We start from the raw sequence: 26,834 nt of genomic DNA, 5'->3' as shown, positions 1-26,834 counted from the left end.
CTGTTATATTTTAGCTGTATTAAGTTTGTGCAGAAGCGTTTCAATTTTGTGTGATCAAAATAGCCCATCTTATCTCTTGGTATTAATTTTTCTCTATAGCTTCTTTGATCAAGAAGTCTCCCTCAATCCACACTTGTGAAAGGGATATCCCTGTTCCTCTGATTTTTTTATGATATGACCTTTTATATCTGAGTCATGTGTCCATTTAGAGCTCTTTTTGGTATATGATGTGTGATATCCGTCTAAATGTCATTTCTCAGTTTTCCCAGAAGGTTTTGTTGAAATGGGAAAGGGAGAATCCTCATTCCCTGTGTGCTGTCTCACTCATTAGAATATCAGTTCCTTGAGAGCAGGGACTGTCTTAACTTTCCAAATAGATCCCCAGTGCATAGTAAGTGCTTAAAATGTGCTTTGTTCTTTCCTTCATTTCATTTTTGGCCAGTTTCTTGCCTTGGGGAAGGGGAAATGCCGAGACCTGAGTCCTGTGAAAGGACTCTACCATAAGGTCAGATGTCCAGGGACTCTGGTGCCATTATTGATAACCTATCTGAACTCATTCCTGAGTGATTAACCAGTTCCCACCTGGTCACACTTACTCATCCTAGTGATTCTGTGCCCTCTTTGATGAGCAGTCAGCTCTTACTCTCCATGCCTTACTGCCTGTTCTCTCATTCCCATGCCCCCTCAACCTAACACATTGTTCCCTGCCCCCCAGTGCCCCATACTAAAGCTGCCTACCCCTTCCATTGTGCTCCCTGGAATGCCTGCTTCATAGGTAATGAACTTGATTTCATTTTAATCATTTCCTTTCTCCCTCCCTCCCTCCATCTTCTGGTCCTTTCTAAGACCTGGCCACCCTTTCCAGTTCTAGTTGCCCTTTTACTCCTTCCCTTCAACTCACTGCTCAGGGGTAGGGAGGATTCCTCCTTGCTCCCTGTTGCCACTTCCAGTCTCTCATTATACCACCATCACTCAGTAACCTCTTCTCCTTAGAAGTTCACTCAACGCATATCTACTAGCCAATCAATATTCTTTTATCCACTACCTGCTAACCTTTGGGACACTCCCTTTCTTTCCTCAATGAGTTCAGTGCCAGGCTGCTGAACAGAGCTAGAGGAAATCATGAACCCACACTGACTGGGTCCACTAGAAGTTTATGTCATGTAACCTTGACTGGGCTCTCACTGTGGCAAGGCAAGCAGTTTATACCTCCCATATCCATTTACTTTGCCACTCACCAAAGTGTCTTTTCCAAACCTTTTGATCTTTCCCCAAGCTTCCCATAGTTACACTGTACTCTCTTAGCTGAAAATCTTGTCTCATATTTTACTGAAAAAACTTGGAGCCCTTCACTGAGAGCTTCCTCTTCTTCATCTCATATTATTTAAATGCCTTCTGCCACCATCTCATACCCCACTCATGTCTCACGTAATCATGTGGCCTTTCTCCTTGCCAAAGCCAACCCCTCCATATGCACAAGTGATCCCATTCCAGGCTGTATTGTCCTGCGGGTTGTCCCCCTCCATCATCTCGACTCTGATTTGTCTTTGATCACAACCTGCCTGCTGGCTGCCTCCCCACTGCCTACAAACATTGCCTTCTGCTGCCCAAGTTGGGGGGGGGGTGGTTTCCAGGGAAATTTTGGAGCAAAACAGGCAAGTAATAACCCCTTTATATACCTAAGAAGTACTGCATGGCGTCCATTTGTTACGCATCTTGTCAGCATGCTTATGTGCCAGGAACATATACAAAGACAAAAACAAAAAGTTTTACCTTCATAAAGTTTATGTTCTTTTTTTATGTTTCTTATGTTCTTTAAGGGGAAACTGCATAAGTAACTACAAAACATAGCATAAATGTTAAGTAAGAGGCAGTGTGAATGTGTTTAGTGCAGTGTTAGCCTCCTAGTCAGGAAGACCTGAGTTTACCATTAGCCCCTCAGAGATACTGGTTGTATGACCTTCGCCAAGTCACCTAAAACAGAAATCCTCTAAGGCTATATTGTAGGCTCGGAGATATAAAGATGGGACCTCAGAAGCTGTCTATTCCACTCCCCTTATTTTACAGTTGAGGAAATTGTGGCCTAAAGTTGTGAAATGAATTATCCAAGGTTGTACAGATAGTAAGTAGCAGAGAAAGTTCCTCTGACTCAAAATCAAGGTTATAACTATCACTGTGTTATGTTACTTGCCTATATTCCGTCATAAATTTATTATTAAAGGCACATTAGAAACTAAGATTGATGTCTGTAGGGTGCCAAAAGGAGCTAGCTCTATTTCTAATCCACTGGGTACTAAGGAAGGTTAATTTTGTGAAAAGTTTAAGATTGGAGGGCAGTTAGGTGGTACAGGTCCTGGAGTCAGGAGGACCTGAGTTCAAATCCGGCCTCAGGCACATAACAGTTACTAACTTTGTGACCTTGGGCAAGTCACTTAACCCCATTGCCTAACAAAAACCAAAAAAAAAAGAAAGAAAGAAAGAAAAAGAAAAAAAGTTTGATTGGTTGAAACTTCATAACTTTTCTTTTGTTATTTTTTTAAACCTCTGTTTTCTGGGTTTGGTGGCTACAAAAACTCATAGAAAACATCAAAAGGATACTGTACTTACTTCACAAGAAGGGTGGTGGAAGTGAGAGAAATGGAGTTGCAGATAGACTGCTGTTGATTTGCTTTGGTACAGGGAGTTTCCTGTATTGATGAAATCACATGTCTGTTCCAAAATAAAAAGATATAGTCACTGGAGGTAGGGTTGGGGAAAGCTCTAACAGCTGGGGCGATCAGGATTGTTTTTTGATTGTGTACTAGTAAATTTTGAGCATGCACCACATTATTATTTTGATTTAATTATTTTAATTCAATAAAAATCCTCGTTCTTTCCTTTCTTCCTCCCTTCTCACACATTGAAAAAGAAAGCAAAACGTAATTCTTGTGACAGATAATGTCTAGTCAAATAAAGCAAATTCCCAGATTGGCCATGTCCAAAATATGTCTCCCTCTGCATCACGAATCCATCACCTCTCTCTCAAGATAGAACATTGCATCGTGAATTCTCTATAGAATTTCTAGAATTGTCTCTAGAATCAAGCAGTCAAGATTGGTTATGTTTACATTATGTGTGTCATAAAAGTTATACAAAAATAGAGACTGAAGGATGTAAAAAGATGAAATATTTGATCCTAGAGTCAAAAGAGAGCCCTTGGAGTTTATTGAGTAGAGGCATGACATCACTTTGGTAGCCTTGTGGAAGATAGTTTGGACAGGGAAGAAACTTGAACAAGGCAGAAAGATAAACCAGCACTCTGTTGTAGTAGTCTAGGTGAAAGGGCCTTCGTCAGAGTGGGGGCAGCATGAGAACAGAGAAGTAATATGTATGAATGATGTTGCAGAAGTAGAAATGATATACTTGCAAAGGATTGGTTGTATGGGATGAAAGATGGTGTGGTGTTGGCTTTGGGCACCTGGATGCCTGGAAAGGTGATGGTGTCCTTGACACTAATATCAGGAGGTTTGGAGGAGAGATGGATTTTAGAAGAAAGATAATAGTAGTGAGATTTGTGATGCAGAGCACAATCCCAACCATGCTTGCTCATTCTTTTTGCCTCAATCTTTCCCACTCAGAACCAAAGCAGGGTGAGTCTTTTATAGACTGGTAACTGGTAAAGGAACCTGACCCTGGGGAGTTGAGGTACCTGTCACATCCATAAGGTGATTGAGGAGATTTAGGGAGGAGGGCATGTTAGGGTGGAGGGAAGAATTTTCCCAGTATCCCTCACATAACTGTTGTGGGTGACCAGATAGTGGTTAGATTGTAACTGCCCAGTGGAGGCATTCACAGAAAGTGAAAGGTTTGGCACTTTCACAAGGAAAGGAAGGAGTTGGGTTGGGGGAATGTTGGTGGATAAAGGTGGTTTTGGAGACAAGCCCAGTGACTGGTTATTGCTTGGTGGTCCACACACCCCTTGGGATCAGGCCCCCTTTTACAGGCACCATTCATCCTATCTCCCAGTGGCTACTCTTATCTCCACTGTCTTTGATCTTCCAAGGCCTGGTTCCTTGCATGTCTGATACAGATTTGGTCATGTCTCCTCCATACTTAAAAAAACCCTCACTTATTCCTGCCTTCCCCTTTAGGTAATATCCTCATTTCTTCTACTTCTTTTCTGATTTCTTTTACTAGCTGCTGGCTTCATTATTCAGTGGAAACTCCTCACTCCAAAGTTCCCATGATCTTGTAATTGCAAGATCTAGTGGCCTTTTCTTGAAAGTTCTCTTTCTGCCTTTGACATTGTTAGTCATCATCTTGTAGATACTGTCTCCTGAGTTTTTGTGAAACTTCTCTCTTCTTGGATCTCCTCCTACTTATCTCACCATTTTTCTGTCCTCTTTGTTGGATTTATCAGTATCCATGGCATACTCAGCAACTGATGATGAGTGTTCCTAAAGCTCTTTCCTGAGAACTCTTCTCTTTTCTGTATTTTCTTGGTATATTTTCTAACCTGAAGCAAAGAAAACAAACTTATTTCCTTTAGCCCCCGCCTACTCGCTACTGTGTTCCTGACCAATTCGGTGTGTGGCATATAATAGGTATTTAATAAAATGCTTATTGATAACTGATTGATTGAGTAATTGAACTGGGACTTAAAAGAGGAAAAAAAGGAGGAAGGAGGTAGCTTCCAAGCAATTGCAGAAAAATACCTGATTATAATCATTGTGATCATCCATTCTCTCTCTCCATCCAAGTAGCTCAGATTGGATTTCTTTTAATTGTATATAATACTTTCAGATTCTCATTTTATAATAACTTTGATATTGGTTATAACAGTCAATAATCTGACTTTACAAAGTGAATTGATTTGGAAATTGCTCCCACGTCAGGAATGAGTCATTTTCTCTTTATTTAAAATATAATTGGTTTTATTTTTTGGTGCTTACCTTGTTCAGTGCCTTCTGACTCTTTTGGAAGAAAATATTGGTAATTTATGTGTGTGAGACTTCTGTGTAGTCTACCATTTGCCTTGTTTCTTCTGAGCCATAACTTTCCACATTGCATGCTGTTCTCCCTTATGCTTACTTTTGCTTTGAGGTTAATGAGTATTAAATATTTTAACATTTAATTTATAAGGTCTTACCGAGTGTTTTTGGTACTTTTTCTTTACTTCCCAAGCCTGTGCTACCAATATTGACGTAAAAGTTGCAATTTTTTTCCTTGGAGTCTTTTTTTTTTCTTTTTGCAAATACTTATCAGAAACATTGTGATATGAGATAACCAAATGTCCTAAGAAATGATGTTTCCTGTTGCCTTTATATTATGATAAAACCAATGCTGCTACTTCCTAGGCAAGAGAGCACAAGAGTCATTCCATTAAGCTACACCATTTTATTTCTGGTTTCCTTTGTAGGATTAATGTCTGATACAATTCATGCCCTCCGGTATTTTCAAAGATCTCATATTTTAGAATACCAGGAGCTTAGTTAATTGTTATAGGTGATCAGAAATGTATAGGATTCCTAATACCCTCTGTCCACTTTTCTGACACTGTCATAGCAGAAATAGAAGAGGGAGTTCCTCAGAGAAGGCCAGGAGCCATTGTGTATTTGATATTGAATGGTGTACTTGCTCCGTACATAGGGGATGTTTAATAAATAGTTGTTGATCAGCTCCCTGCAATTAAGAGAGCTGCCCAGCTACTGACAAGTTAAGTGACTTGCCTAGGACCATACAGTCAGCCTGCGTCAGAAGAAGGGCTTGAACCCAAGACTTCCGGATTCTGGTAGACTTCTCTCCAGCCCCTCAATGTCCTGCCATAGATCTAAGAGCCATTGCCAGTGGTTTGGAGTGCGAGGAGTCTGTGGAGTACCTCTTTTAGATGACAGTTTCCTTGGTGTAAAATGAAAGGATTTGACTTGACCATCTCTAACAGCCCCTCAAACTCTGCGATTCTTTGACATCATTGCTGTACAGTCGGTATATCATGCACTGAGGAGCTGTTTCTGCTTTGGTCTGGGAATCTGACTACCATTGATATTAACATTTTACCAAAAACACTGAACAGCGATTTAATTTAGGTATGAACTGTTAGGTGTGCTTGAATTTTAATGGTGTTTCCTATATTGTCATAAATGGGGATTGAAAAATCTCAGTCACTGTACTAATCAGAGGATGGGTGGCAGCAGGCCTTGCCTGCCCTAATGCAGAGGTTTTTCACCTTTTTTGTGTTATGGACCCTTGTGGCAGTCTGAGGCCTATGAACCCGTCTCAGAATAAATGCATAAAATCAAATACATACAATTATAAAAGAAACTAATTACATTGAAATATAGTTATTGAAATATTAAACAAGTTCATGGATCCAAGGTTATGAATCCCTGCTTGAAGGTTTCTACCTTTTTGAAAATATTAGTAGGTTCCTAGTTCTCTAATTGAAAAAAAAAACAAAAAACTTGAGGTTGTTCTTAACTCTGTGACTAACTTTATGGTGATGATCTTTTTTCCTAGGTATTTCACATTAAAAAAATCTCCTGTAAAAATTTTGAAAAGAATGGCAGCAGAAACTCAGACACTTAACTTTGGGCCTGAATGGTGAGTTTCTCCTTTTTTTCATTTCATTAAACATTGAGTGATCTTGGGAAACCTAACATCTCTCAGGGGACTATTATAACTAATACTATGATGTTTGCATATAGTATATAGGAGAAGTTTGTGAGCAGCACAGTATTTGTAAGGCACTTGGGAAAATCTTTGCAATTCAGAGTATTTTTATTTTTGCATATGAGTCTTAGGCTTTTGACTTAGATGAAAAATTAATATACTTTTATAAGACCCAAGAAGATCTCATAACTGATTATCTGTTCTGTTGGGGGAGAGTGCTGCTGTAGAAGATCTCAAAGGTTGATTAATAACAAGATTTCTTTTTGACCATTGAGTGCATATAATTTATTTTTATAGTAATTGTTTTTTCATAGATGTTATTCTGAAACTATTAAGTGGTTTGCATTTCCTAAATGGGCAAGAAGCTCAGAAACATACTGGATTAATTTTATTTAATTACTTTTTTAAGTTACTACTAATGATCCGTACTTAAATAATTTCAAGTTAACTTCATTGTTGCCTGTATTCAGAATATAACCTTTATCATAAAAGTTGAATTTATTATAACATATTATGGTTAGTTTTTTCCTCCTATAACTTTCATCATGATGTCCTTTCTGTCATGGTTTGAATAATAATCCATTGCTCTTTCAATCCTTAATACAACTCCTTTTGTGGTGCCAGGTGCTGTGTTTTTGTTTTTTAAATATAAGCACATGTGTATGGTAGGGGTTTTATATTTTTCATATTTGAGAGGCAAGATGCTGTAATGGATAGAAAATGGACTTAGGAATGAAGAAGACCTGTATTTTGTCTCTACATGAAATCCTGTCAGGTAAAAAAAAAAAAAAATCATCTTCTTACGTGGTATTCTGTTGGGATCAGTAAGGGTAATCTTCACTTTTGCAAATCCTAGTTTTTCTTCCTTTTTAATCCTTTTTTAAAAGTATAATATTTAGTTTTATTTTTAAAATTTATTAATAGTTATATTGTCAAAAGATACTTCCGAATAAATATACAATCCCATACTAAGTACATTCCTAAAAGCCATTACTTTATCAATAATTTATAGAAAGGAAGGATCAGTGGATCCTTAAAGACTCTTAAGTTTGGTCCCTTCCTTTCATGATGAGTAAATCAAGGCCCAGAGAGGCTGAGAGCATCACTAGAGTGTGAGAAGCAGACGACAGGCGTTTGAATGCAAGTCCCAGGACTGTCCAGTCAGCAATCATGCCTGCCTCCCCTTAGTGCCCTCCTGGGTCCTGGAGATTTTTGGCTGTCTAGCTCTGTCTCTGCATGCAGATTACATGTATGTGATTACAAAGAGCAGTAAATTTATACTTAGAAAAATTGGACTTCGGTTTCTACCTTCTTATTTATAATAACCATGTGACTTTGGTAAAGTCATTTCCCCTCTTTGACCCTCATTTTCTTCATATGTAAAACAGACCGCACAGTTGCATGATAACGTGCATCTGTACCTATATGTGTGTGTGTGTGTGTGACTTGATGAACTATGTCAGCAGGACTCTTGGTCCAGCTGCCTGACTTAGTGGTTGAAATGCCCTGTTGATGTTTATTTTTCATTTGTGGTTGGTTTGACCAGTTCTTTTCTAATTGCGGTGAGCATTTTTTGAGGGCAGAGATGGTTTTTGCTTTTATTAGTATTTCTAAATATTAGTGTAAAAATTCTGTGGTAAATAATAAGTTGTTAATAAATGCTCGTTGAGACTCCATGCCAAACTGGTTGCCTAACAGCCCTATTCTACCAAAACCCTGAAGTTTGCTGCAGACTAATAATGATCAGTTAATTAAGTAAGAAACTACAATAAAAGACTTCTTCTACCCCAGAATTGCACAGAAATACAAAATTGACTGGCTCCCTACCAGCAAATCCACTGTGAGTGCAGTTCAGCTTTCCTTGTGAGACCAGAGCTGGCCAGGGACGTGATTATGTAGCCTGCAATCCTCTGTGTCCAGATGCAATAAGACTGGAGACCTAGCTTTGAGGAGGCCCCAGGTGGGGGTCTTAGAAGCCTCAAGGAGTGGCAGTGATGATGCCACAGTGTTCCACATGCTGAATCCTGGTTTCCCACAAAAGTCCCTGAAGATGCAGCTCGTTGAACCTCAGAAATCCAGAGGAGGCTAGACCTGGGGAGGTAGGGATCAGTAGCAAAACCCGAGCGACTCAGAGTGAAACCATCAGGGTAAGCCTGTCCAAAATGGGGGAAAAAACAGGCAAAAAGTCCCAGCAAGCTGAAGGGGTGAGCAAGTCAGAGAAAACACCATCTAGTATCAAAAATTATTGCATTTCTAACTTCGATTTTTCACAAGGATTACATGAATACCTAGGAGAAATTCAATTATAAAAAATGAAATAAAAGATCTGGAGGAAAGAATTGGAAGGAGAATAGGTAGTTTAGAATAGAGAAACTGGTAAACCTCACTGAAGAAATAAGATGATTTGAAAATTAAAATTTTCCAAACTGAAATCAGATTCCATGAGATAGCAAGAAATATTAGAACAAAATCTGAAAATGGGAAAAGTAGAAGAAAAGATAAGCTATCAGATCAGAAACAATTGATATGGAAAACAGGTCAAGAAGAGATAATTCAATAGTCATTGGACATCTAGAAAACTGTGATACTCTTGTTTTCAAGAAATTATAAATGAACACTGACAAAATCTATTAGAATAAAGACAGAAGAGAGCTACCCATCATCTACTGAAAGGAATCCAAATGATTAAGTCTCAGGAATATCATATCCAAAATCCAGAGCTTCCACATCAAAGAAAAAGACTACAAGCATGCTGAAAAGAGCCGTTCAAGTCCAAAGAACTGCAGTCACTATCATGGTAGCTTACTCTGTAAAGATGAGAAGGTCTGCACTACAAAATCCCAAAAGGTTCCAGAGATGGGCTAAGAGGTAACAAGAACTCAGCTTGCAGAGCGGAGCAAGTATGATTCTTCAGGGGGGAAAGTGGTTCTTTTTTCTTTTTTTTTTTGAAGGCAACTGAGGCTCAGTGACTTACCTGGGGTCACACAGCTAGTAAGTGTCAAGTGTTTGGTCTGAGACCAAATTTGAACTCAGGTCCTCCTGACTTCAGGGCTAGTGCTCTATCCACTGTGCCACCTAGCTGCCCCATGGAAAAAATGGTTCTTGATTGGAATAGGGAACTTGCAAGTATTCCTCCTGAAAAGAAGAGAGCTGAATAGGAAGTTTGAAATACAAACCTGAGAGTCCAAACAGACCTAGAAAGGTCAATTGATTTGAGTTTTTGGAAGGGGCTTATCCTGTGATGGGGGAGAAGAAACAAGTATTTTTTCAGAACATTAATGACTTCAAAGAATATGAAGGAAGTTGAGTAAGAAAACAGGGCCTGAGGGTGGATTGGTTGTGTTCTGAAGGTTTTAGGAAAGAGAAAGGAGAGTAAAAGAAAGAATGTGTAGAAACAAGAAAAAGGGAATACTTGCTCTTTCTTATAAATGGGACGCATGAGAATTGTATACAAACATGAAGAGAGTGTGGGGGGGGGACTAAACATCAGATGACCTCACTCTTATCTGGGGGGAAGAAAAAAGGGTTGAAAACTCAGACACATGCAGTGAAATACAGCAGATTCAACAGGGAAATAGCCAGGAAGGGGTTTGGGGGGGCATGTAAAAGGGGTAGGATGATACTGGGGAGCAAATAGTCACAAACCTACAGTCTTCCTGATTTTGATGGAGGGGAATAAGAAGGGGAAAAGTGGAAAAGAACCCAAGTGGTGTGAGCCTTAGATTGCCTCTTAGACAACTGGGGAAAGGCTGACTAAACCGTGGCATATAAATATAAAGGAATACTAGTCCTCAGTAAGAGGTGATAAACAAACGGAGAGAATTCTGGGTAGTGTGAACTGAGGGAGAACCAAGAGAACATTTTATAGAAAGGTTATATTGTAAAGAAAAACCAACTTTGAAATGCTTAAGAGCTGATCAAAGCAGTATTCAACCTCGTTTCAGAGAATCTGGGATGAGACATACTGCCTACCTCCTGATAGAAGGGCAAGGCTACTGTATTTCTTTGGCTTGACTATATTTGCTTGTTATTTGGGTTTCTTCTCTTCCTTTCTTTAATTAAGAAAGGGTTAACAGTAGTGATACTAAGAAAAAGAGGGGCCTTTTAACACTTTTAAGATGCCCAAGGCGTATTACATTCCAATAGGAGGACAAAAGCTTGTTAGTTCTCACATGTTGGATACAGAACATAGAGGGTTTGTAACTGAAGCCCCCAGAGTGCAGGGATGAGGCCTCTTTTGTGTCTCAAGTGCCTAGCACAATTGTTTGTTCTTGGTAGATTATGAAGTGTTTGTTGAGATAAGTAAAATTGAATTCATGAAAGGGAGTTGTCATGTGAAGTAAGGTTGGGAAATTGGGTTTGATTCAGGGGTCTCATGCCAGCTTGAGGGATTTAGACTCATATAAGGGAGCTAAAGAGGGTTTCAGTCAATGGAATGATGAGGTCAGATCTGTGCGAAGAATAAATTAGAATGGGGAAAGGTTGGCTATGGATATCAGTTAGGAGGCTATTACAGCAATCAAGACCAAGAATATATATATAGTCTGACGTAGAGTGGGGAGGAGGGGGCTGAGGCATTAAGGTGGAGGAAATGAAGGAGGAAGGAATGTTAAAAGACTAGGAAAATAATAGTAACATTTCTCTTGGTTTGAAAATTTGCAAAGAACCTTACACAAGGAAGATTATGATTCTAAGAGATAAAGTACAAAAATCTGAATATCAGTGGAGTAGATTTTAGCTTTTCTCCTCAGTTAAGGAGTCATCTTTCCTGGCATTGTCTGCTGGGATCAATGTACCTTAGGATTTCCTCAGTTCTTTTCTTACATAAACTCTAGGGCAACACAATCTAAGACTTTCTTGATAGATTTTCTGGAAGAAGACAAATGACTTTAAACTATTTATTTACATCTTATAGAAAAAAATCCAGACTGGAAAACTCAAATTTCCCCTTTTATGTTTTTAAATTAAAAAAAAATTTTTTTTCTAAATAATGAAAATCTACCTTCTCTCCCTCTCCTCTCCCACTGAAAAAGAAACACAAACCCCTTGCAACAAACATGCCCACTCATGCAAAACAAATTCTTACTTTGATCATATCAAAAAATATATATCTCAATTCTCACCCTGAATCCATCACCTCTTTGTTAGGAGGTAGGTAGCATGTGCCTTGCTTGGGTCCAGTGGAAATGTGAGGTTGGTCATTTCATTGATCAGAGTTATAAAGTTAAAAGTTTTTCATGTAGTTTGCCTTTACAATGTTGTTATTGTATAAACTGTCCTCCTGGTTCTGCTCCCTTCTGTCTGCATCAGCTCAGGGAAGTCTTCTCAGGTTTCTCTGAAACAATGCCTTTCATCCTTTCTTACATCATAATAGTATTCCATTACATTCAGGCAGCATAACTTGTTCAGCCATTCCCCAGCTGATGGACCAGCATCCCCATTCTTTGCTAGATCACAGAAGAGCTGCCATCATATGATTGGTATAAGAATATTGGCTCCTTTCACCTAGCACAGGCCCCAGCACATAGTAGGTACCAAATAAAGATCTGTTGATTAGATTGATTGATTTATCACATTTAGATTTATTTTGGATTTTGAAATTGAGGTCATCAGTGTAGACCGTAGTATATAAAGATTTTTTTGGGGGGGGGGAAGATGCTTAAAGTGTCTGGTATGTTGGAGATTTGGGTGAGAGATTTTTGTGGGTTGGGAGAGACAGCAATAAGTATATCATTAATCTTGAAGCTCATCTGACTCAGTTCTATTGGCATGTGAGACTGACGCTGCAGGCACTATTTTTATTATGAATAGTATATTCAGAACTGTATCGAACACATTTTCTGTGTTGTACTAAACCCCATGTTAAGCAACCTCTCTTTAAAACCCAAAGTAGGAATTTCCAGTTACCAGATTAGGAATGAGATCTTGAAATGGTTTCTTTTACATTGTTAGCTACCCTGGTTGTTGAAAATGAGTCACTTTCTAGGCAGTAGGTGAGCCTGGCCATGTTCTGGATGCCTGAGTGGAGGACAAGGGCAGGACTGAGTTCTGGTGATTGATGAGGTGGACTCTTCTCTTATGAATGATTTTGCATCTTTAACAGCTGGGCAATTTTTGTAACATGAATAATTAGGATTTATTATATGGAGATTTACTGGTATTAGTTTGAAATGATTTGTTTGCTTGATGCAAAGAAGCGCATTGTTATTGAAATCACTGTATCTGTGCTGTGCTGAGAGTTGCATTCATTATGAAGGCAACTGCCACCTCCTTTCCACATGACAGGTGTATAAAGAAATCATACTCTAATTACTTCGAATGAGGAACAAGAGATAATTCTGTCTACCCTGTTATATTTTGTTTACTTGCAAAGGTGAAAATGTGTATTTTAATGATTGATTTGAGAGCTTGATAACAAGCTCTCGTATGGCCACAAACAAAGTGCATTGTTTTGTAATTTACATGTGTCAAGTTCACATCTGTGTTGTTCATTGTTGATAAGTCTGAGATGTTCCTAGTGTGGTGGGCCTTATTCGGTTAAGATAATATGAATTATGGAACTTTAGGTAGCCAATGGTTCTTCTCTGCTGTGTTGCTTATACTTTAATATCTCAATAGTTCGCATCAAAATGGATCATCTTTTCAGTGGTGGGGATTTTAACTCACCCACACTTTATCATCTTGTATACTTTTTTCTCCTTACATGAATCCTAGTGCCCACCCAATATAAAGGGTGCTTTCTTCTAGATCAGTGATGTACAAATTGTTTTGATCATGCATACTCTTGGTTTAAAACAGTGAGCAGGCAGCCCTAGCATATTCTGTTTATTCATGAAATGTATATGTGTATGATTATATCATGTACGTTATTTAAAATATACACAAAAATAGAACTTAAGGTTGAGACAAAGATAAAATAAACAATATTTTAAAATACCTTAAATTTTATTTTATAAATAAATTGTCCACTAAAATAAATAACTTTTTAAAAGAAAATCTGATTGAATGTATTTCATTGTTTTAAAGAATCTTACCCTCTGTGGTAAAGTGATTCAAAAGTTTAAGTTGAGTTTTATTTTGATGCCTAATATTTAACGGCTGTCATGGCTGAAATACATACTTAATAAAGAGACATAGATCAGAATGGAAGGAAGAAAGGCATCATTGACTGCACTTACTAAATCATGTTGCTCATTTTGCAGTCTCAGCAATTCCATAGAGGTTTTTTTTTTTGTTTGTTTGTTTTTTGAAATTGGCTAATCAGTTTCCACCTTTTGTGGTGTAAATCCATTCTTTCAACTACCCAGAAGGTATCGTTAAATTAAATTTTAATTTTAAGTTGTTTACAAGTTTACATTTTTAATTAATGGGTTCAAAATCCACCGAAACTCTTCATTTCGGAGGATTTTAACAAGTTAAAAAAAGTTTTTTAAAATTTGCAGATAAGATAGTTTTAAATTTGTGAAAAATTCACATAATTCTTGGCACCAAAAGCTTAGTTTTTTAAATGTTTTATAGATCATGATGATAATTCACTTTACATACATTTTAACCTATTTGATCCTCTCAGCAATCCTGTGAATAGGTACTATTATCCCTATTTTACATATGAGGAAACTGAGTCTGAAAGAGTTGAATAGACTTCCCCATGGCCACCCAACTAGTAATGTTTAAGGCAGGATTTGAATTCTAATCTTCCCAACTCTTCAATGCAGTGCTGTAATGCTACCTTGCTGACTCTGTATGATGGCTGCATATGACAATTATTTCATCTCCAGTATTCATAAAGAGAAGGGTCATCATTAATGGTTGTGAAGTTATGTTTCCAATCTTCATGGTAATTTCAAATTTTTGCTAGACTTTTCATCAGTTCTTATTAGATCAGCATTGTTTATTCATAATAATGAGGGTGAAGAAGACTGTCACGGACCAGGAGTAGAAATATCTATCAGTCCTGCCATTTTCTTCTTTACCTTTGCTGGCATTATTAATATTGACTTCAATTTGCAATGTCTTTGCAGATAACATTTCAAGCTAGTTATTTTGTGAGGGTTAGTATACTTAAATCCATAAATTGACTTTCCTGGGTATACAACAAAATTAATAGGTTGCACTATTCTAAAAGATGACAACAATAGCGAATAATTCACATTTATATAGGGCTTTAAGGTTTGCAGAGTACCCCTGATATGGATATTCCATTAATTTTCTATTTTCTAAATTAAAAATAAACGTAAATTCTAATATTTTCTTTGCACCGTGTTGGATCATTTTAGGTAGCCCACTTTGGAGACTCCTGCTTCAGGTTTCTTTTTTTTTTTTTTTTTTTTTTTTTTGGTGAAGCAATCGGGGTTAAGTGACTTGCCCAGGGTCACACAGCTAGTAAGTGTCAAGTATTTGGTCTGAGGCCGGATTTGAACTCAGGTCCTCCTGACTTCAGGGCCGGTGCTCTATCCACTGCGCCACCTAGCTGCCCCCGGGTTTCTTGATGATGATTGTCCATCTTGTCCAGCCTCTCTAGTCACACTCTCTTTGATTAATGTATTGCAACCCGTTTACTCCTTTCTCATTGTCTTTTAGGTGTCCTGGTATTTTGATTTTTCAAAAACCATGGTATTCCAGCTTTATTTAAGAAATAAAATTGAATCAAGCAGCATTTATTAAGTATCATTGAGGTGCCAGTCACTGTCTCAAGTGTAGAGTGAGAAGGACAAAGACAAAAATGAAAGATGCTCTGACCTCAGAGGGATTGTTTTCTGTGGTGGGAGACATATAAAAGTACAGACCTAATAAATACTAGGCAATTTGGGTGGGGCACTGGTAGTTAGAGGGAATAGAAAGGACTAGTAGAAAGAGAGAGGTGGTGTTTGAGCTGCACTTGAAAGGAAAAAGGGTCTTAAGAGGTGGAGATGAGGAGGAGTGTATTCCAGGCATGGGAGCTAGCCATGTGCAAAGATGTGGAAATGGGAGATGAAATGTCCCCTGTAAGGAACAGCTAAGAAGGCCATTTTGGCTGGATTAGATTGCAGGGGTTGGGGGCATTATGTTAGCTGGAGAGGTGGAGTAGAGCCGGGTTGTGAAGAATTTTTAGGTACCCAGAAGAGGAGTCAATATGTGATCCTAGGGGTATCATGTGTCCCAGGCAAATCCACTGGAGTTGAGTGAGTAGGTGAATGATGTGGACAGACCTGTGCTTTGGGAACATTGTTGTCTTTGGAGGGAAGCGAGATTCACAGCAGAGGGTCCAATTAGGAGGCCTTAGTCCAGGTGATGAACTAGGGTGGGGGTGGGGGTGGTATTAGGAGAGAGCAGTAGAGTGAGCAGTCAGGGATGACATCTATCTTTCTAGTGACTAGAAGGGTGGTGGTTACTTGGACAGGAATGGGGAAACATTTGGAAGAGGGTGGGTTTTGGGGAAAGATAAAGAGTTTGCTATACCTCTGGCAATCCAATTATAACTGTCCAGTAGGCATTTGATGATGTGGGAGTGGGACTTAAGAGAGACTGGGCTACACATAAGTTTGAGAGTTATTTTAAATCCATGGCAGCTGATTAAGTCACCTAAAGAAAGAAGGTAGGAAGATAGGAAAAAGGGTCTAGGACAAAGCCTTGGGTGATGCCCACTGTTAGGAGACAGGCTATGGATTGTGGTAGAACAAAGGAGATGGAGGAGTGGTCAGACACCTTGGAGGGGACAGTGAACAGTGTCACCGAAACCACGAGAGGAGAGTGGTGAGCAGTGACAAGTGCCACACCGAGATAAGAAGGAAAAGCGCTGAGCAAAGGTCTTTCGATGGCAGCTGACAGCTGCGTAAAGAAAATCTTCACAGAGTACACTCAGTGCTTATGAGTCTTCTGTTGCCTGTGTTGACTGACTCTCTCATTTGCACCTCTGCTTTTCCTCCAGGCTTCGAGCTCTGTCCAGTGGTGGCAGTGTGACGTCCCCTCCTCTTTCTCCAGCATTGCCGAAGTATAAATTAGCAGACTACCGCTATGGGCGCGAGGAAATGTTAGCACTTTTTCTAAAGGATAACAAGGTAATCATACAGGCTTTATGACAGGGGAGAAGACTGAGAGCACCCCGTGATGATCTGAGACTGGAGAGCAGGCTGTATGCGCACCTCCTCCCACCCCAGCGGCTTTTGATGATGCCTTTTCCCCCATTCAGTGAACTCTGGCAGTGTGCTGGCAGCAGGGGCTTGCCCAGAAAGGGAAGCTCTGCTCTACCCAAGGTAGACAGGAGAGCAGTTAGCCCTTAGTCTGCCTTAGTGGCATTTTCCCTAGATACTCCTCATCTCTTGAGTCTTTGCTGCCCTGAGTTGGAGACAGGAAGTCCAGTTTCCTCCAGGACACTGTGTGATTAGGAGCTCTGCTCTGGGCCCCTTCCAGTCCTGGACCTCTCTCCTCTGGCTCCATGTTACTAAAGCCTCAAACCTGAGCTTGAGGGCACGATTCCCAAGCTCTTTTCAAAAGCAGCAGCAGCAAAGATAACTAACATGCGGTGGTTTAAGGTTTCCCCGAGCTGTGCATAGGTTATTTCACTGTAGCCTCACGGTAGCCCATTCTCTTATTCCCATTTTTCTGATGAGGAGACTGAGGCTGAGAGAAGTAAGTGACTTTCACAGGGTCACTTCGGCACCTGGCTACAATACAGACAGCTGCCTTTAGAGTACTCTTATGTTTTCCATCAGGTGGGAATGGGGGGAGAGTACAAATTGGTGATGCACCTAGCTACTGATTTCTGTGTGGTTGTTTGCTTTTCTGTATTAAACGATGTGACTTACAGAGCTTAATTGAAAATTGCTAACTTTGGACCCAGACACTTGTAAAATTTGTGTTTCAGAATTTCATTTATTTTACTACCTTTTGTTTTTAAGTTAGATTCATTTCTGAATATACCTCTTCCTTCTCCCCTGCCCAGTGAGCCTTCCCTTTTCAGAGGAGGAGAACAAGGACAGTTCTGCCAGGCAGCCTGCCCCATTGAGCTCCTAGGACACGGGCAGTCTTCCACTCCCTTGAAAGGGAAGGGCATGATGGGCAACTTTCCCAGCTCTTGGCCTTCAAGTTTAAGGGGACGGGGGGGAAATTAGGCATGTCAGTGCAGGGTCTTTTTTTCCATATAATTTAAAAAAGCTGAGACAGATTCCTACATCAAGTCTGTGCTTCTTGGCTGCTGGTAACATTTGTCTTGGACTTCCTACTCAGCGGCAGTGCAGCACGAGCACGGGCTGGGGAGTGTTTGGCTGCCGGTCATCGTCTCTGCTCTTCTTGCTTCCCTAGATCCCTTCAGACCTTAAGGATAAGGAGTTCTTGCCTATTCTCCAGGAGGAGCCCCTACCACCACTGGCACTAGTGCCTTTTACAGAAGAAGAACAGGTTGGTGTCCATCTCCTCTTGTCTCTGGCAGTAAGAGTCTGGTTTACATTTAGAGAAGAATGATGATCATCAAAATCAAAGTCCACTTGTCGGGTGCTTTTGGAAGCTCGAATGCTTTGCGCGCTTCTTTTGATCCTCAGTAACTCTTTTGGGCTGCTAGGTGGTGCCGAAGCGCGTCGAGCACTGGGCCTGGAGTCAGGATGGTGCAGCATCTTCTTCCTCAGTTCAGATCTGACCTCAGACACTTACTAGCTGTGTGACCTTGGGCAGGTCACCCCTGTTTGACTCAGTTACCTCATCTGCAGAATGAGCTGGTGAAGGAGATGGCAAACTGCTCCAGTATCTTTGCCAAGAAAACCCAAAAGGGGTCATAGAGAGTCGGACAAGTAACTCTTTTATATGGGTAGTGAAATGAATAACCTCCTTTTTACAGAAGTGGAAACAGTTTCAGATGCAGTGTGAAAGATCACTTCTCCAGGAAGAAAAGCATTAGATTTAAATCTGAGCAAGCAGCTCCCTCTTGCAGCTTTCACCGTGCCTTGGGGACCCAGTGCAAATCAGCCTCTCTGGGCCTTTTTCCTTGCTGCTGATTTCTGTGTGGGTTAGAGTTACTTGCTTTTTTGTAGTAAGTGATGATATGACTTGGAAAGAGTACTAGAAGATTGCTAACCACGGACCCAAACACTTTTTAGTATGTGATTCAAAATGTAATTTATTGTTACCTTTTGTTTTCAAGTTAGACTCATTTCTCAGTGTAGCCCTCCCTTCTCGCCTGCCCATTGAGCCTTCCCAGGTAAAACAGGTTCTGGAGAAGAGTGGCTCAGCCAGAGCTCCCCAACACATTGAGTGCTTGTCGCCTTCTGTGTGAGATGAGAAGGAAGCTTCATGACAGTCTCGGAGCACCAGAGGCAGTGCCGTGGTGGATCTGAGGTTGGCCAGGGGCTCGGGGGCTGTTGGACGCCGTGCTTCATGATTCCTGCTCTGCTGCTCTTCTCCTGGGAGCGTTCCTCTTTCCGGGTCTCAGACCTTCTCCAACACAAGCTGAAACTCTCAGCACTCCGACTTGGACACTTACCAAGTGCCCGGTTAGCTTTCTCATAGGGTTCTTTAACTGCTAATATGGAGCTTCCTCCCTTCAAGTTAGCTGGCTTTTCTTAGAGGTATTAGAAGGATTGAATGTGCAGGTAAGTGAGAGAAAGGTGTTTCTCTCAGGATGGCATGGCTCAGGTTAGTGGTGGGTCACATGCTCTTCCCCGAGTGACTTGCGATGCTTGATTATCAGCATTGAGTCCTTTTCTGTGTGAGATAGCAGCGGTCCTGGATTTGGAATCAGAAGACCTAGATTCGGATCTCACCTGTCATTTAATAGATCTGTGACCTCGGCAAGCCAGTTAACTTCTCTGCCTCAGTTTCCTTCTCTGTAAAATGGGAATACCTGTAATCTAAAGAAAGGAAGAGTGCTGGATTTGAAATTAGAAAACTTAAGTGTGAATCCCTGTTCTACTATCCATGTTCATTTGCCTTTGCTAGGCCTAATTTCCTTCTGAAACGTGAAGGTGTGGCATTTGATGGTCTTTAGGGTTCGTTTTGGCTCTAAATTGAAGATCCTCTGGTCTCATCTACTTGACAGGCTTTTTCTGAGGATTAAATGGGAGAATGGAAGGAAACAGTATTTATAAATCTCAACAATTATTATCATACCCTGGGTTGGTAGCACTCACACCTGCTGTAGAGGAAAATGTGCTTCCTAAACCCAGTATTTGAACTAGGTTTTTATCCATTTCCCCACAACAGATCCTGATGACCATATCCTTGGATAAACAGCCATTTTCATTTTATACCTAGAGTGTGCTGGGGTCCTGATAAATAAAGCAGAAGGAAAATGACAGTCGCAGGGCCCAGTCTTGAGGAGTTGACAGTTTTGTCAGGGAAACAGAAGGAACTTGCTGAAGGGAGATCACGTTGGCCAGATCATTTGAATGGTTCACTTGGAATATTAACTGAGAAAGGACCATCATTCTTCGGGGCAGGCTTTATTCCTCTTTGTTATTGCCATGTTACCTATTGATGCCATTATCTTCCTGATTTAAAATACAGCATTTCCATGCATGACCACTTCTATTGTTATACCAATATCTAAGACAAAATAAGTAGGATATTTGAACATGGTGTTTTTCTTTTTGTTTTGTTTTTTGTTTTTTGTTTTTTTGCCCAAAGCCATAAAAAGTTTTCCACTGCCTCCATGTAGTGGAAGCTGTGAGAACTGCAAGCCTGCTGCCCGGGGACACTGGCCATTTTGCTGTCTAGTTTTCCTTTACCACAGAATGTTACCGTCCCAAGAGTCACAAATACCCTTTGGTATCTGATGGTTTTCAATGGGTTTTGAAGTGGCCATAGTTTTTGGAGTGCCACAAGAAGGTGCTTGGCAGCCCTTGATTTCATTTAATTTTTTATATATAAACTTGTTTGTCTCACGGGAGGATTGAGGACCTTTTCCCATTAACTATAATAAATCAACTAACATTATACCTTAGTAAATACTTAAAATTGCTAGCCTGTGTGGAAAAGGGCCTGAATGTGCAGGGCTCTGTGTCCCTCCCTGGCAGCAGGCTTGTAGTTCTCATAGCTTCCACCAGATGGAGGCCGGTACCAGCAAGGGCTCTCCTGGAGTGAGGTTCGTCCCCTCCTCCTGCCTCGGTGGGGGGACTCTCACAGGGCCTGTGCAGTCACAATTTTCTGCATGAAGTTGAGCCTTTGGCCACTTTAGTTGCCTGATGAGAGGATAGGGGAAGTAGATAGAGCACAACCTCCTGAGAAACTGCTTCCTGGACAGAACAGCGCTGTGTCTGATGCTGGCTCTCTGCTTCTCTCACTCTCTGCTCTATCTTCTGAACGCAAAGTCACCTTTAAAAAACAGCCTGTGGCCTGAGCTCCATAGTTAGAATTGATTTGGTGGGGAGGGGCAGTTTGACTCTAGTACAGGGATGGGGAACCTGCAGCCTCAAGGCCACATGTGGCCTCTTAGGTCCTTGGGTACAGCCTTTTAACTTCACAGAACAAATCCCCTTCAGAAAAGGATTTGTTCTGTAAAACTTGGACTCAGTCAAAAGGCCTCACTCAAGAACCTAGAAGGCCACAGGTTCCCCACCCTTGCTCTAGTACGTTTGTGATTTCCTAAGTGTGGGTACCTTATTGCTGTGGGTTTTTGTGGCTGTCCTCTTGAGGATGATTCAGTCCTTGGCCCCTCTGGTCCTTGAGCAGTGCACATAGAGTCTGATACCAGGCCAGTGTGGGGAGCCTTTCCATATTTCCTGGTGGAGCCCTCATACACTGCCAAGGTTAGACTTCCAAGCAGAACTAAAGTGCAGGTAATCCTGGTTAGAACATCTCCTGTTTTTCTCATACTTGTAAAGATTTCTGCGACTTGATCATTACAGCAGTTTAAGAAGATAGGTCAGCGTATTATTCCCATTTTACAGATGGGGAAACTGAAACGCAGAGAGATTAAGTGTCCAGCATTATATACTACTAGGTGTTGCTGTAGCTTACAGCTCTACCTGAGGGATGTGTGTGCGTGTGTGCGTGCGTGTACGTACACACACACACACACACACACGTTCTTGATAGGCTTTTTCTCTCTTTCCAAATTTTAACATTGAACAAGATACTCTTTTCTGTTGTTTAGTATTAAAAAATAAAAATTAGAATTTGAAAATATTCTCTTCCCATTAACTTAGGCAGGGCCAGGCAGAATATGAGCAGGGTAGTCTGATCATTTTTCCTGGTAATTTGGGCATAACCATGACACTGAGTGCCAAAGGTCCAGCCTCAGGCCTGATGCTCTCAAGCTGTTCATCCCTGTCTGAATTTTTCCATTTCCATTTTAAGGTTATTTCGCCTGCAGTTGAGTTTACAAAAGGGGAGATATAGAAGATAAGGCATTCAGGTAAAGTGAAATTGATAGTTTCAGAAAAGAGATAGTATTGCATCTGCTTTGAAACTTAGAAAGGGTCTTCCGTTGGATTCTTGAGTTAGAAATATTTCTTTGAAAATGATTACACTTTTCCTGTGTTTTTTATCAAATCAGTGGTACCATGCTTGATTGGGCTCTTTGTTTCCTTGAGCTAAGGCTCATAAATCGGTATTTAGCTCCTTTATATTCCTTCTTTTATGTGATTTTTTTTTCTTTTTTGAAGAAGTTAAATGGGTAACCAACAAGTGTTCTCATCTCACCTGTTGCTTTTTATACCTCACCTACCTACGTTTGGATAATTTTGAAACCTCGGCATAGATAATACCACTTAATAGATATGTAATATTTTCTACACATTTATGATATGTTAGGGCATAAAATTATACTTTTTTTGGTCAGAGATATGGGGAAACTGGGACTCAGAGAAGGGAGCCCCCCCCCTTTGCTATTTTGTAGCAAGTCCAGGATGAAAACTAAGGCTTTAGATTTCTGGTTCAGCTTTTTATCCAGTCATTAAATATCAGTGATTGTAATCTGTGGCTCCAGTTTGTGATTCTGATTGTCATTTCCAAAGCCAGAATATTCAGACTGAGTTAAAATTACCAGAGGGTGGCATAGCCAACCATTTGCTCCACTGTGTCAATATTGTTTCTGATTTTTGTTTTTTTTAGCTGTTTTTTTTAGAAGAGGAACGCTTTCCCTTTGTTCCCTGTATTCCAGTGGTAGTTTAGGTGTTGGTCAAATATTTTTCACTTGTTTTTAAAAGTAAAAATATACTTAAATGTATAAAATGATGTATTTTGAATCAATATGCATGTTTTAAACCAGCCTTCCTTATATTCCCTTTAAATGTTGTCTTTTGGATATTTTGAGGTTATCTTAGCCTTGCTTGTCTAAATATTTACAAGACACTAAGTGTACAGAATGCATCTGTGTAAAGAAATAGGACACTTCCAAGTACTTTGTTCAAAGACCTTGTAAATCAAATGCTAGGGATGCTTACATCTTTTCAATGGATGAGCCATTTTTTAATAGGTCTGCGTTGGAGAGTGTGCTTCCTGCCTTTTACCTTTAACTCTCTGTGTCCTATGTTTGTATTCTGCTGTCCCTCCTCCCATGTTCTCCTTTTTGGGAAGAGAGCCGCTTAAGCGTGATTTTGGCCTTGATGTCTCCCTTGCTGTGGTTTCTGGACACCGCTGCCCTCCTGGACCAGATTCTGCCATCCCCCAGCTGGGGAGGGTTGAGCTTCAGTTTATTTACTTTGCAGAAGAAGAGTTTTGAAATGTCACATTCCTGCTTCACTTTTTTTGTTTGTTGGTACTATTTCAGAGGATTGGAATAGGTGATTATATTGCTTCTTAAGGGGAAAGAGGGTGATTGTGGAATTTGGCTTTCTGAAGCTCCCCCACCCCGTGGCCACATCCCCTGTTGCCCTTCCCACACACGTCCATCTTGGGGCCGTTTCAGTGTTCCTCAAAGCAGGATGGGGGAAAGACAGGATCCAGTTCCCTATTTGTAGAGTCACACTTTAGTTCTGCCATGTCGCCATCATGTTAGACTAAGGCAGAGTCAGCTGAGCAGTCAAGGTCTTCTGCCCCATATGTCAGTTTTCTTAGAGTGAAAGCATTTCCCTTATCGTCCTTGCTACCATACTTCTCTTGCCTTGAATCATGCACTTTTCCCTGTGTGAAATGATTAGTGTTCTCCGGTAATTCAAACACTCTGATCCCTTTAATCCACAGGCATTTATTAAGTACCTGTGTTCCGGGCACCTTGCTTAGACACCGTACTTCAAGTCTTAGCTAGTCTCTCATGATCACTCCTTGCTGTCCATGAGTCAGGATAGCCCTGGCAGGGAAAAGACATGGCACTTAACCTCCATGCACCTCAGTTTCCTCATCTGTAACATGTTGATAGTATAACCATTGTGCTTCCTCCCTCTTAGGTGGTTGTAGGAGGAGCACTCCATTCTTGGAGGGTGAGGTGGTGGTGATGGTGGTTAGTTTAGCCCATCACTATGTGCTGCTGTTAGTGGGCTCTGTTGGAGACATGCTTCCCGAGGACTGAGACGTGGTTTTAGGGTTTTAGAGGCCTATGGGCCCTAGCACCATCGTGGGCACCACAGTGCACCCCACTCCGCCCCATCCCACCCCACCCCACACGTAAATGATGGTTAATTTGGTGACTCTTGGCCGAAATTACCTATGTGTATCTTCTGTGCTCTTCTGCGTGCGTGAGTGTGCGTGTTGAGGGAGGGGACAATTTCATGTACTTTTTGTTTTTACCCAAATTGCACTTTCTTTCCTTGGCAGAGAAACTTTTCCATGTCTGTAAATAGTGCCGCTGTCCTGCGATTGACAGGACGAGGAGGAGGAACAGCGGTAGGGGCTCCTCGAGGTCGAAGTTCCTCTAGAGGTCGAGGTGAGCTTTTATATTAACAAAATAATGTTGTACAAGAAAGAGGATGCTAGAGGAAAATCACAGTAAAAATAAAAAGAGGTGGAGATTTTTATTACCTGTATGAACAGGATTTTGCTCAAGTACTCTAATTTACGTTTCTGATCAGAAGCCATTTTTTCAGAGCTCCCTAAAGCCTAATTTGAGGAATTGAACTGGATTCTGGCTCCAGAACTGGAGGCATGAGCAGACTCTGATATTTGCGTTTACGCTTCTAAACTCCTTTTGGGACCCTTGACTACTCTTCCGTGCATCCTGGGAGTTTGTATTCTCTGAACTGACTTGGCTTCCTGACCAGCCTCAGACTCCTAGAGAGCTTCTGGGAAGAAGGGCATGCTCTCCTGGGGGGGTGGGGCCGTCTCCCACTCCCCAGCCATTCAAGGTCCATGGCAGCAGAGGGGGATGTAATGTGGTTTCCCATGGGGATACCTTGAAAGTGAAACAGGAAATATTGGTATGGAAAGCAAGTAGTTTAATTTGTAATCTGACAAATTTCTAACGTTTATTCTTTTGCTTTTTTTCTGTTTGGTGCTGTGACTAATTCTGTCTTGTATTTGTTATTTTGGTGTATGAGGGCATCTTGAGTATTTGTAAAATGATCGTGTGTATGTTTACTTAGTAGCAAACACATCTTTCACATCTTATAATTTCTTTTAAAATGATTTTTTGAAGAAAAATTGAGCTACCTGAAGTGCATAAATAGAATGGCACTAAGTATCTCACTTAGTTTCTTTATGTTATTAGTGCCTTCCTTGTGCCCTTCTCCTTTACATTGGGATGATAAAGGTCCATGAAGGGTTTTCTGTGGTGTGGTGTCAATAGTGAGAGACTTTCTTTCTAATTTATTGTTTTTCTCAGGTCTCTGGAATTGTTGTTTTTCTTAGTTCACTCAGGGGTTTAGTCAAATCAATAAGCATGTATTAAATTTCTTGTAAATTTCTTTTATGAGAGGATATGAAAAACGTATTTATTAATACAGTCATTAACTGATTGTACCTAATTCTTCCTTCTCAGTGGTCAGTTTGTCATTAAAAACTACTTCCAGTGTGTTCTTAGATCTTTTTACCTTGATGGTGGCAGAAGGTCAAGCTAGAGATAGGATGGACAAGAATTCCTTCCTTCCTTCCTCCTTTCCTCCCTCCATCCTTTCCCTCCTTCCTTTTCTTCCTCCCCTCCCTTTCTCTTCCTTCCATCCACAGGAGGTTAGCAGCTAGGGGAGGGCAGGGCTTGATAAGTACAGAAGCAGCATTTTGCTAGAGCAACCTTGACCCGGGAGCATCATAACCTCAGGTGTTGCCTGTTTCTACATCATTTGACGGTGAGTTCCCGTGGGGAAGAAACCACCAAAGGCTGTAACTCATATAGAGAAACAGAAGGTCTGGACACTGAGGGATCAGTCCCAGTGTTGTACAGAGTATGTCTTTTCTGTCTGAACTGATCACCAGGTATGTGTATTGCAAGGTTCCTCAACAGGATAGAAGTAATTCAAGATCAAAGCCAGGAACAAAATAGTCTGAGGGGGCAGATGGGGAACCAAAGTCAGGTTAAAAGTTTGTTGAATAGAAGAATGTAACTCAGGAAGAAGAGAAGGAGAAGAAACTCTGGACCATCTAGCCTGCAGCAGACATGAGGCTTTGTCCATGGACTCTAGAGCTGGGTCTGAGGAGGGAGCAGCAAGGCTTGTTTGATGAAGACCGCAGAGACAGGCATTAGCAAATGGGGAGGTGACTTTGTGGTCTCAGGAGTGAGACATTGTGGCCGTTGGTGAGCACATGGAGCCCTCCGGCGTCGGATTTCTGTGGCCTCTTCCAGTTAAAAAGGGTCTGTGCTGCCTTTCTCGGGCCCATATCTAAGACACGATGGTGGGCTTGTCATGGATCTTCTAACCTGGTGTTTTCTCCTCATTTGATATGTTTGATCTTATGTAGTCAGAAGATATCTGGAAAGTATCTCTTAAGGACTTTGTTACTCTGCGTAGGTAACTGAAGGAGGGGTGTGCCCTGGTTGCTGTTTCTTCTTTCATTTGGAGGTTATGATAGAGGAAGAAAGAGTAGTATATGGGAAGTAAATAGCTGGATAAATAGTTATCATTGAAGAAGACAAGTTGGTTTTCTTTCTTTTTTTTATTTGTTGCATTCTTAAAATTTTTTAAAAATTTGTTTTTTAACATTCATTTAAAAATTTTAATTTTCAAATTCTTTCCTTCTTTCCAGCCTCTCCTCCACCTATTGAGAAGGCAAACTATGTGATGCCTATTATACATGTGAAGTCATGCAAAACATTTACATTTAGCCATGTTGCAAAAAAAAAAAAAAGAGAAAAGTAAAGAAAATGGGGAAAAAATATGCATCAGTCTGCACTCAGAGTTCAGACGTACAGG

General features: G+C 40.6%; 1 protein-coding gene across 1 annotated transcript in view; it reads left to right on the top strand.

The window, feature by feature from the left end:
- Positions 1-6,538: 6,538 nt before the first annotated feature.
- The window catches only part of GIGYF2 (GRB10 interacting GYF protein 2), a 115,695-nt gene continuing 95,399 nt past the window's right edge, over positions 6,539-26,834 (top strand). The window contains exons 1-4 of the mRNA XM_027875274.1: positions 6,539-6,579; positions 16,556-16,685; positions 17,929-18,024; positions 24,310-24,418. Coding sequence (XP_027731075.1) covers positions 6,539-6,579; positions 16,556-16,685; positions 17,929-18,024; positions 24,310-24,418 — 376 coding nt within the window. The remainder of the gene's footprint in view (positions 6,580-16,555; positions 16,686-17,928; positions 18,025-24,309; positions 24,419-26,834) is intronic.

This window comes from Vombatus ursinus, unplaced genomic scaffold, assembly GCF_900497805.2.
Source record: "Vombatus ursinus unplaced genomic scaffold, bare-nosed wombat genome assembly UNPS02014808.1, whole genome shotgun sequence".
Taxonomy (NCBI): Eukaryota; Metazoa; Chordata; class Mammalia; order Diprotodontia; family Vombatidae; genus Vombatus; species Vombatus ursinus.
The sequence above is the reverse complement of the archived record's forward strand: the minus strand, read 5'-3'. Positions and strand labels throughout refer to the sequence as shown.